General features: G+C 38.5%; 1 protein-coding gene across 2 annotated transcripts in view; it reads left to right on the forward strand.

The window, feature by feature from the left end:
* LOC115779449 (protein FAM163A-like) overlaps positions 1–14,725 on the forward strand; it is a 28,108-nt gene extending 13,383 nt beyond the window's left edge. The window contains exons 2-5 of one of the 2 annotated variants that reach the window (XM_030728125.1): positions 11,103–11,180; positions 11,321–11,374; positions 13,294–13,408; positions 13,679–14,725. In XM_030728125.1, the coding sequence (XP_030583985.1) occupies positions 13,316–13,408; positions 13,679–14,077 (492 nt within the window). In that variant the 5' untranslated portion in view covers positions 11,103–11,180; positions 11,321–11,374; positions 13,294–13,315 and the 3' untranslated portion in view covers positions 14,078–14,725. The remainder of the gene's footprint in view (positions 1–11,102; positions 11,181–11,320; positions 11,375–13,293; positions 13,409–13,678) is intronic. The other variant, XM_030728124.1, reaches the window with a different exon arrangement.
* Positions 14,726–16,137: the final 1,412 nt, after the last annotated feature.

Raw genomic sequence — 16,137 nt, forward strand, 5'->3', positions numbered from 1 at the left:
GGCGTGGGTCATATTTAGAACTGAAGAAGCCTTTCGGATGAGAGGTGAAACGTCTTCAAGAAACAAAAAAAAGAAGTCCAGTCGCCTTTTTCAAGCTCCAGAGACCACAGTAATATTAGTATTTTAATATTATAATAGCAGTAAAAGTGTAGTAGAGGTCAGAAGTCAGCTGCTACCGCCATACCCTGCACACTGGCCTGATATTCTCTTATGAAAAGGGAGGAAATTGAATTTGATATGTGTATAGAAATTATAGATAGTCTGTGAGTAATAAATCTTTCACTTGCAATGTGAGTAAAGGTATTCACCACTTCTTGAGTCACACTGAGTGTGCAGAAAGGCTGAATCAGGAGCTGGCAGGCTTGAGTACAGTAGCCCGGAGGGCTGCATAACAGCATAATGTACACTAGTTATAAATCTGCCAGAAGTGTATAGGGCATCAGAACGTGGTCCAGATTGGAGGGAGAAAAAACTCAAACCATGTTCCAACTCTCTATTGTCCTATCTCTCTCCATCTTCACAGGAACGAAGTCATTTTATTGTCTTTATTGATCATGTGGGTTTATAGGGCCAACGGGATCATTCTGGAGAGTGGTTCTTCACATTCACTGCATTCTTTGACCTCGAGCAAAATCAAGTAATTGAACTAAAATGTCCAGTGTCATCAATCTCTGCCTATTGGTCTGTAACTGCTGCGACAGCTTAAGAGAGAAAATGGAGTAACGGTTGGTTGAACTCCTGTAGGTCCCTGACTGTATGAAGGTTTTCAAGGTCACCTATACTGTAAGTGAAGTCATTATCAATTGGAAGAACATTGTAGCTAAAACATGTAGCTGTGAATAACTAAAATATTTTGTTATTCTGAGATAATGAATTTAGTATTAGTGGGATTAAGTTTAAAAAGTGGGCAATTCTCTCTCTCTCTCTCTCTCTCTCTCTCTCTCTCTATATATATATATATATATATATATATATATATATATATATAGATAGATATATATATATATATATATATCTATATATATATATATATATATATATATATAGATAGATATATATAGATAGATATATATATATATAGATAGATAGATAGATAGATAGATAGATATATATATATAGATAGATAGATATATATATCTATATATATATATATATATATATCTAGATAGATAGATATATATATCTATACGATAGATAGATAGATAGATAGATAGATCGATAGATAGATAGATAGATAGATAGATAGATATATCTATCTATCTATATATATATATATACTATATATATATATATATATCTCTATATCTATCTATATCTAGATATATATATATATATATATATTTTTTTTTTTTTTTCTCACTGAATTCAAAGTGCCATGAATGCAACTCACATTATTTATTTGTTTGCCTTCATTAGCACTGTGATGCACAAGTTTTTTGGTTTTAAATTTTAACACATAGATATTTTTTGGTTTTGGTGTTTTTTGCCCAACAAACAAACAAAAAGCCAAAAACACTCAAAACTTGAAATAGCTGTTTGAAGAACAAAAAATACAAACCCTTCATGTTTAATGACCCCCCTTCATCACAGTATATGGATATATTGCTTGGTGCCCCCCCCCCCCCCCCCCCCCCCAAATAATAAATAATACAAATATGACATACATTGAGCTACTGTAGCTCAAAATGCTAAAGAACACAACAGTATCTTGCAGTTTGTTGCTGTTTTGGCAGCAAAAAGGGGACCAACACAATTATTATGCACGTAGTCATAACGTTATACCTGATTGGTGTATATCTCAAAATGTATTGAATGGATTCCTGAATCTTGTTATCCGGTGATAATAAGAAGGTTTTACCACAATGTTTTCCTTTCATTTCCTTCCTCTACCCAGTTTTATACAGACAGTCATACTAGATCCTTGGAATGTCTTTTTTTCTTGAAGATTATTTCTCGTGAAAGCAGAATAATGGGGAAAATGTCAAAAAGAACTTAATTTGTTAAAGCTGCGCTGAAAAAGTTGAAACAGTGACAGCTCCAAATGAAATCAGAAGATGAGGTTTCGATTAGTGGGTTTTTGTTTACGTTGTACTTTTGGATCTATCTCAGCTGTCATAGGGTGAGTATCAAGGACAGACCCTGGATAGATCATCAGTCCATGACAGGGATAATACAGAGAGATAGAACACTACACACTCTCACATTCACACTATGGGAGGAAGAGAACCCACACAAGCAAAATCCATACAACAAGGCCCCAGCTCACCAGGGGTTCGAACCCAGAACCTTCTTGCTAGCCATGTGCTACCCAGTGCACCACCATGCCACCTGCTTTTGTGTGTTATGACTAACCATATTAATACACTTACCTAAGGTCTTGCTTTAAAAGTGAACAAACAAAAAAAAAACATCTAATCTGTCATGTGGGTCCTGTTCTGCAGGTTTAACAATCTTTGAGTAATGGAGCTCAGAGTTCAGCAAATAAAGAGCTGAGCAAATATTTCAATCCAGTGGACCAAGGAATAGGAATATAAATACCTTTTAGTGTGGACCATGACATTTATAAACACACACACACACACACACACACACACACACACACACACACACACACACACACACACACACACACACACACACACACACACACACACACAACACACACAAAAGACATCATTTACCCAGATTGAATTTTCCTTAATACATAAAGCTGGAAACCTTCCAAATTTTACATTTGAATTTTTTTTTATATAATTTTATATAATTATTCAGCTGCAACCTTCTTTCTGGAGCAGAAAACCAGATGATTTCCCCTAATCTCACAATTAACAAAGTCTGAGTTTTCACTAAACCTGCTTGCTGAAGGAGGACTCTGAATCCACTAGGTTTTGCTGCCAGTAACTTCAGCACCATGGATAGTGCCCAAGTGTTTATCGTGTGCTCCCAAAACAACACACAATGTCAGTGCCAAAGAGACAAACCTAAAAAATTTTTCACAGACATTGTACATTTTTCAAGACTTTAAATTTAGTGCTGCACTGCAAACAGTAAGCAGAAGTAAACTGTGTACAGGCTGCTCTTTTTAACCTACAACATAAACAAAATTCCAGTAATCGAAACCTCATCTTCTGATTTCATTTGGAACTGTCACTGTTTCAAGTTTTTCACCACAGCTTTAACAGATTAAGTTCTTTTTGACATTTTCCCCATTATTCTGCTTTCACGAGGAATAATCTTCAAGAAAAAAAGACATTCCACATTTTATAAACCAACCCACACAGTTGTGTTTACTTCACACCCACGCATGCAAACAAACACACACAGATGCCCACGCCGGGCCACAACACAGATAATAGAGAGAGGAAGCTGATAGAGGAAAGCTTTTGGAATGCCAGATAACAGGATTAGACAAATTACATTTCAACTGTGACCATGAATCCTGTTTGGATGGGTGACTTGTTTTCTCTCCACTTACAACTGCAACCATAAAGCTATAGAATGTGGCTGACAAAATGGTGGTTTTCCAAAACTAGTACTTCATATGGGAAGTTACGAATTTAAAATACTGTGGGCCAGGCTAGTATGGTGTATGTAGGAAAGGGTACAAATACTGATGTTAGTTGAATCTATGCATCGTCTGCATGTTTTTTAGGATTCGATGGGTTTTATGTATTAAGGGGTAATTTAATTATCTTTCAACTGCCGTTACTAATTTTTCAGGATCCTTAGAAGACATATTTATCTTTGCAAACATTTAATCATGAGCAATAGTTAACATTGCAGGACACATTTTGGGGGGATCAAAGCTATGTCATTTAAGTACAGGTGGGGTTTGTAGTGTCTTTGGAGGAGCAAAGAGTGACAGCGAGTTACTGGTGGTCTGAGCAATTTAAGATCCAAAAAAATCAATCTTGCAAAAATCCTCCGGGGCAGTCAAGGTCCTTCATATGCTTCCAAAGACTGATGGCCAAGATTACAAAGTGAGCACTCCATCAAAGACAGAGCTGGCCTCTGAGAAGTGTGCATTACTGTGATTTTTTTCAAAACCAGTATCTGGGAAACCTGTAGTTTTACATTGTGAAGGATCTTTGTCCTACAAATGAGATGCCTTGCTGAACAGGGACAAAGGAACGCAATAAGGGAAGTGAGCACAGTGGAGTGCCAACAAGCCAATAAAACAGGCTGATAAAGCCAACAAATATTAAATACCTATGATTACAGGTATAAAACCTTTTAAGCATCACTAAAGAGCACCACAGTCCTCTGCACTGTGTCATTATTGTAAAGTATGTAATCTAACATGGGGTGTAACAAAGATTAGCATATGGTGTAAATCATAGTGTCATGAAAATAATGATGTGCAATGTAGCTTAATGCAGTCTGTAAGTTTTGAAAAAGTTGGGATGCTGTGTACAATCCAAATACAAATAGAATGTAGTGATTTTCAAATCTCATAAATAGGTCCATAACTTCATTGGGTATAAAAAGAGGCAGAGTTTCAACAATCTGCAAAAGGAAAACAAACAAACAAACAACAAAAACAACAACAACAAACATCCATATCTACAAATTGTGGAACATTTTCAGAATAATGGTCCTCAATGTAAAATTGATCATCATCTACAGTACATAGCATTATCAAAAGATTCAGAGAATCTCTGTGTGCAAAGGACAAGGCTGAAAATCAGTATCGGGTGCCCGTGATCTTCAAGCCCTCAGGCAGCACTGAATTAAAAACAGGCATGATTCTGTCATAGAAATCATTGCATGGGGTCAGGAAAACTTCCAGAAATCAATGTTGGTAAATATAGTCCACTGCGGCATCCGCAGATGTAGGTTATGGCTCTGTCATGCAAAGAAGAGGAATAGGTGAACATATGGAAATGTTGGCAGAAATGCCATTGTCTTCTTTGAGCCAAAGCACATTTAAAATGGACTGAGGCAAAGTGGAAAACTGTTCTGTGGTCAGACAAATTGAAATTTGAAACTCTTTTAGCAAAACATGGATACCATGTCCTCTGGACTAAAGAGAGGAGGGACTATCTGGCTTGTTATCAGTGCCATGTTATAGTGGTGCATTAGTGTCTATGGAATTGCAGTTTGTACATCTGGAAAGGCACCATCATAAACAGATTTTAGAGCAAAATATGCTCCATTCAGATGGCATCTTTTTCAGGGAAGCCGTTGCATATTTTAATAAGACAATGCTAAACTGTATCTGTTGCAACAGGATGGTGTTTTTTTCACAATTTGAAGTTAAATAGCTTGTTATTTAAGAAGCTGATAGGTCTAACATAAACCTCTCTTATTGATACTCATACTGTGCACCAGTATGCAAGATGACTTATACAGTCAGGTCCATAAGTATTTGTCAATATGTGATTGAAGTGCAGACTTTCAGCTTTAATTCAAGGGGTTCAACAAAAGTTTTGCATTAACTGTTTAAAAATGGTGAACTTGCATTTGGTAGCTCAAAGAATGAAAGCACTGACCAGCTCAGCAACAACAAAAGGCCTTGAAGACAGCTGAAGCATATGATCACAGAATTCTTTCCTTGATTAAGAAAATCTCCAACTTAAGAGTGTGTATGGTCAAGTCAGTAAGGTTCTGGATAATTACACTTTTTACAAATTACAAAACTGTCATAGTCCAAATATTTATGGACCTGACTGTACAGGCCAGAGCGTGAAATTTAACTGTGATTGTGAAAAAATGCATTTCCTGTCTGATTTGTCTAAACTATTGTTGAATGTGCTGAGCTCAGTATGTAATGCATCTCCAGTTTGTAACACGGTGCTGTCCTGAATGGATTTTATCACCCATTCATATAACTGATAGAAACACTTTATTTTCATATCATCATTTAAAAATAAAGACGTATATTTTTACAGCTGATACTGTGCAACATATATTTTTAATTTCTGGGAAGTGAAGTGCATGAACAGTCACAGGAGCTCCAGTAACGTGTAGAAGCAAACTAAACATTGTGCTTAAATCTGTGAATCATTGAAGACCTCAGCTGCTATGTTTATTAAAGTATGTATGCACATTACTGCAAATGATCTGAGTTACTCTAACTTAAATGTAGTGGGATTAAACTGCAGTTTCATCTCTGGTTGTATTGGATAGTTGTTATGAGTCCCGGGGCTCAGTGGTGTTCATAAATGAAATGCTGGTACTCTTTGTACACTGACTGCTGCTAAGTGCTATGAAAACTCTGCTGTCAGTTCTAATGGATGTTTTATGAGGATGTGCTGATGTATTTGCTAATGCTTAAGTACATTTGCCTGTTTGAATACTGGATGTGTGCAGTTTGTGTGTGTGTGTGTGTGTGTGTGTGTGTGTGTGTGTGTGTGTGTGTGTGTGTGTGTGTGTGTGTGTGTGTGTGTGTGTGCGTGCGTGTGTGTGCCTGTGTAAGAATATTATCAGCACACAGGGCTCTTCAGGCATTGTGGGGTTTTGAGAGCCACTCTAATCTGGACCCAATAGTAACTGATCCAACTTTCTTTCTGCTTGTACTCCACATGTGTGTGTGTGTGTATCTAGTGTGCACAGCATCTGTGTGTATAAGTGGGTGTGGAGTGCATGCCGATGCAGATAGTTTGTCAAATAAATGAACCTCAAATGGATCTAACCAAGTTTGTGCTTGCAGAGCAACATGTAAACACGAGATAAAAACAAGCCTATGTATTATTTTGTGTCTGTGTGTCTGAGTAAAGGATGATGTGGCGACAGCGGTGACTGCATTTCTATTTCCTCCAAGCAGTACAAGTCACAGTACTGGCATTAATTATGAAAAATAGTTTGGTGTAGCGAGCCTAAGATTGCTCATGGTGAAGAGAGTTATGATGAATGATGTTAAGAGGAATCTGTCAGCTGCCATCCAGTATAAGTCTCCACACATAATTGAGGGCTAGTGTACTTTCTGACAGAAACATGGTTTATGAGCTTGGATCCAGTGTAGCGGTTCAGATCGCAGCCTTTTGATGCAGTGCCGGCTCCTTTTCTTCTCCTCCTGACAGCATTTCCAACTCTTTGTGCTTTAATGAAGAAATTGATTTAACATTTTTAACACTGGTGCATATTATTATATACAGATGGGCAACACACTTCAGGAGCTATTGTGTTTTGCTTTAGTGTGTGTGTGTGTGTGTGTGTGTGTGTGTGTTTGTGTGTTTTCAACTTGCCTAATTTAGCAGTTAGACACTCTGTCCATTATATAATGTAGTCACTTTCATATAATCTAAAATGAAAGCATGTCTTTTATGTCTAAAACAAAAAGCTGGAGCTGATTCTTCTGTAAATGCTGTCTCAAAGTGGGATCATACTAATAATTTCTATTTAAATATTCTTTAATTACCTAATTATGTATTTCTAAATGTAAATTCAAAATTTTGAAATGCTTTACCAGAACAAACTCAAAATACACACAAGACTGCATTTATTCAGAATCTTAATTTGCTGTGCTGCCAGTCAGACACAACAGGGCAACAATACCACCGCACACGGCACCAGCATCTAAGGCAGTTTATACAGTCGCCATCATTGAAAAGTTGTAAATTTTTTTTGTTGCTCTTTATTAGACATAGCCCAGATTAAATGGGCCAAATAAATATCATCAGGTTAATTACACATGGCTGTTAATCTTGTGGCAGTGGTTCAGTGGGTAGGCGCTCGCCTTGCAGCCAGAAGGTTGCTGGTTTGAGCTCCTGTCCCTGCGCTTGGTTGTGTCCTTGGGCAAGACACTTAAACCACATTGCCTAACGGTAGCAGCCTGTCTCTGGCTGCATGACCGCAGATGCTCGTCTCTAGATGAGTGATCTGGAACGATCATTTCATTGTGTGCCTTGTGTGCACAGTGAGACAATGAGTTAAATCTATCATCTAAAACAAACAAAATATCTGCAGGTTCGTAGTCAGTGTGGTAGCCCCTGTGTAGGCAGCTACCAGGGGCTACTCTGGGTCGGCCACCTGTGGGTGACATAAAACATGGATGTTTTTTTTAATTTATTCTTGTTTTAAAAAAATAAATAAAAATTAATGTTAAAAAAATTAACCAAGAGGGTACAGAGGTTTTAAGTCAGCTAATGTTTACGGTAGCTTTCTAGCTAGTGCGTCAGTAATTCACAGTGATATTAAATTGAGTAGGAAGCACAGTGGCGTGGTGGTTAGCACTACTGCCTCACAGCTAGAATGACATCTAGTCTGGGTCTTGATTTGATTCCACCTTGGCCCGGACCTCTCTGTGTGGAGTTTGCATGTTCTCCCTGTGTCTGTGTGGGTTTCCTCCCACAGTCCAAAGACATGCAGTTACTGGGGTGAGGTTGATTGGTCATTCTAAATTGCCCATAGTTATGAATGGTTGTCTGTCTCTCTGTGTTGGCCCTATGACAGGCTGGCGACCTGTACAGGCTCCAGCACCCCCCACCCCCCCCTTATGACCCTGAACAGGACAAGCAGAAGAGGATGGATGGATTAAACTGAGTACTTTTGGAAAACCAGAACATCACTGATGTAGTAACTCATCTGGCTCCTGATCCATCACAATTCTCAGTTTTTTTTATTATTATTATTTTTTTTTTTATAAAAAAAACAAATGTGACCCTTGCTTTGACTTTGAGCACAATTTAGATGAAAACCCATTAGATGAAGTTTGATTCAGTGCTGTTGGAGGAGTATCGATTCTTGTGAACTGTGGACGAATGCATCACTGTGAGCTGGAAAAGTTAAAAACCCAAAAATGTAGGCTTACTACATACAATTAACATGGACTGTAAACAAAAGATTGACATAGCCACTGTAATGTTCTGATTCTGTGGGGTCGCTATGTCAGGTTCCAGATGTGCTGACTTTAGTGTTTAATCAGGTTTTTTTCATTCTCGTAGAAATAGCAGATGAGTTGTGTCAGACATATGAATTTCTCTCTGGGATCAATAAAATTATTTTTATTCAGTTAGCTAGTTAACACCATAAACAGTATAAAAAACTGTGACATCAACAACTGATTTCTTAAGTCATGTTTTGAAGCCATGTGATTAGCATTTTCACCATCACCACCTTGGGTTAAAAAAACACGTGTTGAGTCATGATGACGGGCTGACCTGACAGTGGAACCGCTTGCTTATTGGCTAACGACTGGAGACTGATAAGCCGATGATTATATCACGGATAATCCTCCATTTTGAAACAGAAACATAGTGGGACCAAGATTTACACATTTTAATTATTATTTTATTTATTTATTTTTTGTCAATATGACCTGAAATGAGTGACTGAGGCTATAAACTCAACAGGAGAGTGCTTACAAAGGTTAAGTCAGAAAACCATTTTCCTGTTAACTTTTGTAGGACTGGAAGTTTTTTGCAACCACAGGTGGCCTTCAGATAGAATGCAGGTATCTGCACTGGCTTCACTTTTCCAACCCAGACCCTTCGTCCATGTTTAAATTAGATGGTTAACATGAGCTAACTTGATTAGCAGGCTGCATCCAAAAATTGTACGGGTGCATGGCATGGATTTAGGTACACTATATTGCCAAAAGTATTCACTCACCCATCCAAATAATTGAATTCAGGTGTTCCAATCTCTTCCATGGCCACAGTTTGGAATTTGCCCCTTCCTGTTCCAACATGCACACCAATGCGCAAAGCAAGGCCCATAAAGACATGGACAGGCGAGGTGGTGTGGAAAAACTTGACTGGCCTGCACAAAGTCCTGACCTCAACCTGATAGAACATCTTTGGGATGAATTCGAGTGGAGACTGCAAGCCGGGCCTTCTTGCCCGACATCAGTGTCTAACCTCACAATGCGCTAAAACTATTACTAAAAGTGGCCCCAGCCTTATGCATGCCTTATTACAGTTTATTTCTTATACAGAGTTGAGCATTTTAATGTGGGGCTCTAAATATTTGTATTTTATCAGCTGTAAGAAAACCCCCACAAAAATATAAGAATGTGACGGTGGCATGGTATCAGTCTCCAGTGAGTGAACTGTTTTTCTGCACTTCTGTTTCAGTGTACTGAGAAAAATCATCTGTCACATTACATTTACAGGAAAAAAGCAACACAAGCAAACAAATAAGTCCATTCATATGTCAAACAGCAGAAATCATAAGTGACAGGCTGAGAAATTACATCTGTGTGACATGTCGCACACACACCTTTCTGCATGAGTGTACTAGGAGTACTCTTAGTGCTACTCCACTTATTACTTCTTTACTCCCTCTTTTTTAATTCATTCAAGCATTATATCCTTTCTCTCCCTTCACCAACTTATCCCACCTCCACCCCAGTCACAAGCTGGACATGTTTTTATCAGCAGGAATGGATTTTACTTCACCTGGACAAGCCTCAGGCTGCAGACCCAAACCCCTAACCAATCAGAGCCCTCGCTACTAAATCACTTTTACTGCTGCTATCCCATAATGCTGTATGTGTGTGTTTGTGTGTATTTCAGCATGGCTAGGAGAGGGAGAGAGAGAGAGACTTTGCTCAGGATGTGTGTGTGTGACGATTTAGAGACTTTTATGTGTACAAATGTCAGTGTTTTCATTTTAACGCTATGATTTGTAATTCTGTTCTCCCTTTTTGCTCCCCTGATTATTTGGAGTGAAGCTAAACATTTCTTTTGAGAAGAATTGGACTATTGATTGCCAAAGGGTAATCTAAAGGTGGACGCAGTTATAATACAATCATATACAGAGTTTATTGAACTCGCCAATATATATATTTTTTTTATCTGTGTTGTGGTAGTAAAAGCAGTTGTTTGTGTTATATGCAGGAGTAAAACCTTAAATCGTGATTCATTGAATCACAGTTCCAGTTTTTGTTGTTGGTTTTGCAGATATTTTTGTGTTTTTCAGGACTTTCTAACCTTCCTTTTTTCCCTTCTTTCCTTTCTCCCTTCTTCCTTTTCATTTATAGTAATTGTAGTCATTCCTTAGGGCTGGCTAAATTTAACAAGGCATAACCCATTGTGAGAGAGAGCTTTCTGTAGTCTTGCTGCCACCTTGTGGAAGAAAACAGTTAAGGTTGCCACAATTAACATTTCTGTCTCCTCTCCATCTTTCCTGTTTCTGTGCCTCCTTCCATCTCTCCTCAGAGAGCAGACCTGTCAAACAGTGTGACCCCTGAGATTTGAACTGATTTTAACCATAAAACCTTCAAACACTCTTCTGATGTAAGATCTATCTATCTATCTATCTATCTATCTATCTATCTATCTATCTATCTATCTATCTATCTATCTATCTATCTATCTATCTATCTATCTATCTATCTATCTATCTATCTATCTAATTATTATTTGTCTCCTTTCAGGTGTTAAGCAACTTTGCTGAACGTGAGTATGTTAATACCAATAATCATAACCAGGTATACACGTAATTATAACACAGTTATAATAAAAACTGATAACACAGGCATAACACTGTGATCCCTGTCAGGTGAAGAGAATAACACTGACTATCTCTTCATCACGGCACCTGTTAGTGGGTGAGATATATTACAGTGAGCATTTTGTCCTCAAAGTTGATGTGTTACAAGCAGGAAAAATGGGCAAGTGTGAGGATTTGAGTGAGTTTGACAAGGGCCAAACTGGGCCAAACGACTGAGTCAGAGCATCTCCAAAACTGCAGCTCTTGTGGGCTGTTCCCAGTCTGCAGTGGTCAGTTTCTATCAAAAGTGGTCCAAGGAAGGAACAGCGGTGAACCATCGACAGGGTCCTGGGCAGCCAAGGCTCACTGATGCAAGTGGAGAGTGAATGCCTGCCCATGTGGTCCAATCCAACAGACGAGCTACTGTAGCTCAAATTGCAGAAAAAGTTAATGCTGGTTCTGATAGAAAGGTTTCAGAATACACAGTGCATCACAGTCTGTTGCTGTTTTGGCAAGAAAAGGGGGGATGATGGAAATATTAGGCAGGTGGTCATAATGTTATGCCTGAACGGTGTATGTATATGATGTGTGGCACAATGCAAATAATTAAATTTTTATGTTGCTAATTAAAAAATTTCTTAGTCTGTGTTACTGAACTGGAATGCTGTAATTTCTGTATGAATACATTTGGCATTCAGATTCTGCAGTTACACAAAGTTAAGTAGTTGAAGTTGCTCATTATTTAATACTAGCACAACGTAAAATAAACATTTTAGCTTCAAAGCAGTGCACTTTGTTGATAAATGCACAAATTTTAGCACTTCATTTCTGTATGTCTATGAGTTGTGACTTTATTGAGTTTACCTGCAAAATTTGTAGTACTGCATACCCTCATTTAATTTCAGAGTTGTTATTTTATTTGTTAGATCAGAAATGAATTTTAACCCCATCTAGTCACTTGTGCCCATCATAAAAAAAGAAAAAGAATTTCTCATTCTTTTCTACAAATTGGAAATGTGTTGGCACATTTTGCAAATGTGTATGTACATACAGCTCTCTGCTGGTTCCTGCTTAGGTCATGCTCATCACGATATAATGGACAATGACAATTTTTGCAGTTTTGCATCTGTATCGCACTGGATTGTAAATCAAACAATCAGTATGTGGTCAAAGTGCAGATAAATCAAGGTGATTTAAAGCTGAATGGGGTAATACTCCTTTAAAAGAAGTATTACATTAACTGCTTGTGAATTACAAACATTTCTATACATAGTCCCCCATTTTCAGAGGCCCAGAGTTAATTGGACAAACTAACAGTCCTTTAAATATAAGGATGGTTTTTAAGACCTCAATGAAAGTCCTTCGTTGTCAATCACTGCCTGAAGTCTAGAACCCATTGACATCACCATATATTGTTTCCTCCCTTGAGTTGCTCTGCCAGATCTTTACTGCAGCCACTTTCAGTTGTGGCGTGTTTGTGGGTCTTTCTGCAGTCCGTTTTGTATTGTATTTTGCAGTATTGGGGCTGAATCTGAGCAGAGAATACACTTGAACACACCCTGTACATGTCATAATTCATCCTGCTACTTCTATCGGCAATCACATCACCAATAAACACCAGTAATCTGGTTGTACTGGCAGCCATCTTGATTGTAGACCTGATTGTAGATCTTGAGCTGGTTTTTCAGGCCATGTGGCGTTGCTGAGCCAGTCAGTGGATTCATTTTTTAAAATAAATGTAGCAGATTTTGGTTTGGGCCACTGTGTTGATGCACAGAGGCAAAACTACAAACATTTGTCCAACAAATTATGGCTCTTAACTATATGCACCTACTGCACATGTGATGTGCTCAACTGCTAACTTCATATCAGCAGTAATAAAGCTCTTTTTAAACTAATTTCCTGTGCCTGTGTCAGAGTTTGATGGAGAGCTGGTCGGATGACAGCTGGAACTGTTGTCATAACCGGAGGAATACTGGCCACAGTGATACTACTGTGTATCATAGCCGTGCTGTGTTATTGTAGACTCCAGGTATGTTTATACTGTATATTGCATGCATCAAATATGTGAAAACAATGATGAAATACTAGGACCAGTAAATGTGTGTTACCCCCAAGTATCTGTGAATATTATGTTGTAAATACTGTAGAATCTGTAGCTCATGGTATACACATTTAAAACACTGACTATCATCCAGTTCTCAGTGGAATTGATTTGTTTTGAGAAATGCTGTAGAAACTCATTGAAAACTCTCTTTTTTTTATATACCTTTAACCATACCAACATTTTTTTTCTCTGCAGTACTACTGCTGCAAGAAGAATGGGTCTGACAGTGGCTCTATCTCTCAGCAACACTTTGCCTGCAATGCCTGCAGTGTCTCAGGCCTGGACGGACCGATCATCACCCCATTGTCCCTGTCGCCACCAGTGCCGCCCAAATCCTACAACCCCACTAAAACCACCAGGGGGCGACGCAGCTACTGTCCCAGCTGCTCACCCTACGACTCACCCTTTTACATCCGCACTACAGATGAAATGCGTAACGGTGGCGAGCGCATCACCTACATGCCCACACACTATGACAACCAGGCGCTGTCGATGCCACTGCCTGCTGTCCGAGGCTCCTTGCTGAGGGAGACCCAGCGAGGACGGCCTCCTGAATTCTACACCAACACACGAGCCATCAGCACTGAGGTGTGACACACACACCACCACCACTACCACCCCACACACGCACACGCACAGACACACAAAAAAAAATCCCCTCTTCACCTTTACACACACAGATTCTCCTCTGTTCACTTGCACACACCAGCACCACCACTAACACGGCCACAAAGCAAATTCAGACACCTATTCACCTGCGTAAAGGCTCGCTATTTGTGGAGGTTACTTTATCACATTTATTTGGGATTCAGGGTTTTGAGGGATTTAACTGAGAAGAATAAAGTGACCTAAAGCGTCCCCTTTTAGTCCGAGTTCCTTACTTTATACTCTTAAATTTTATGTTTTCATGCTCACTTAGAAAGTAATAATTCTGTTTTTCACAGTAAAAAAAATATCTCTTAACGCTATTACATGAAGGGTGTGGTTATACACTTACACGCTTGTTCACTGTCCACTTTCTCTGTATCTTTGCTGACTGAGGGCTATTATGAATAAGTTGTGGGATTTTTTTTTTTCATGCTACACGTCAGTAGCAGTGACTGCCATTCAGTGATATAAAAAAAGTAAATAGCAAGTATGAAGCAATTTTATGATGATCAAAAAGCTGAAATGCATTCAAAGGAATAGTCTCCATCCCCCGAGTAGTCTCGTGGATCTCTTGAGGCGGCCAGAAAATGTTGAGGAGGCTGGACGACTGGAGATTTCCTTATGCAAGCTGTCTAGCAAACTACTGCAGCTCTTCATCTCAGCCTTCTCCTTTCAGCAGCTTTCATATCATCAGTGACACTGGGGGAATATTGTGATCGCTGTGCCCACCAGTGAGATATTATGGTGAGGCACATGTAGATAGACACACTGTAAGTATTAAGAAATGGATCGTAAAAACCACAAATCCCAGTGGGCTGACAGCGCTAAGGCTCTAGTTTTCCCCCTCATGTGGAAACCTGTGAACAATCAAGGGATGCCTGAGCCACTGAATGCAGCAGTGGTACACTTGAAATGAACTGAATGAAATTCTCTTTACTGACAGAGATGCAAAAAGTTTGAACTGTAAATAGTAACTAGAAAACAATGTTCTTAACAGAGAGAGAGAGAGAGATGCACGCTGGGGTTTGAAAAAGCGATACAGTACATATTAAAGGTGGAAGTTTGATTTACTGGTTTGTGCTATTTTGTCTACACACTCTTTCTATACTCCGGCACTACTCTCATAACGATGCGAATAACTATGTAATTTCTTTCCATGTTTTTTTCCGTATATTGTGAGAACGTCTGTGTACACATCCGTGTTTCACAGTGCTCCTTTTCTACATGATGCATTCCCTGTGTTGCTTGCCATACCCAATAATATTTGCTGTAATGTTTGTTTTTATATCACTCTGTACAGCAGGAGTCAGTGGGCCATGGGTGATGGGGTGAGAATTTTTGGAGAGTTTTGTGAGGCTTAGTGTTATCAAGTATGTAAGAAAAATCCACTTTTCTAACCTCTTTCCAGCAGTGCATAGTTAGACTTTATTACCAGCTTCTTAATTACTTTATCGTGATTAAACCATTAAATTGATTTCAACTGCAGGGCCAGTATGCTGTGCATATAGAAACTTCTCAAGACCACAGAAAAGAATTAGTTTTCTCTGGATTAACTAACATGAGCAAATACATAACTAACAGTATGTGTACAGGAGACTGGCAAAATATAAGTTCATCTCCAAATGGTGAACTGGTTCAAAGGAAACTGGTGAAAACTGGGTTTCAGTCACTGGAGCAACATGGAGATGTTGCTGTCCACAACCACAGTTTTATTGTCATTATTCAGTTATTTAGACATTGTATTACCTGCTATCTATTTTACTCTTTACTTAACCAGTAATCTTTGAAAATATATAAAAAAAAAAGATTTTTAGAGATGTGGTTAAAAAGCAAATAAATACAAAAACAGTAATATTTAATGGTGTTAACTTTTGACAAATAAAAATTTGTAACTGCTTGAATTGACTTTTTGTGTGGTTATTGACAAAACTATGCATGTGCATGTATACACTGTGCAAAAGTCTTGAGCCAACATTTTGTCTTTATTATTTGCTTTCAGTGAGCCA

Source organism: Archocentrus centrarchus, chromosome 4, assembly GCF_007364275.1.
Source record: "Archocentrus centrarchus isolate MPI-CPG fArcCen1 chromosome 4, fArcCen1, whole genome shotgun sequence".
Lineage (NCBI taxonomy): Eukaryota > Metazoa > Chordata > Actinopteri > Cichliformes > Cichlidae > Archocentrus > Archocentrus centrarchus.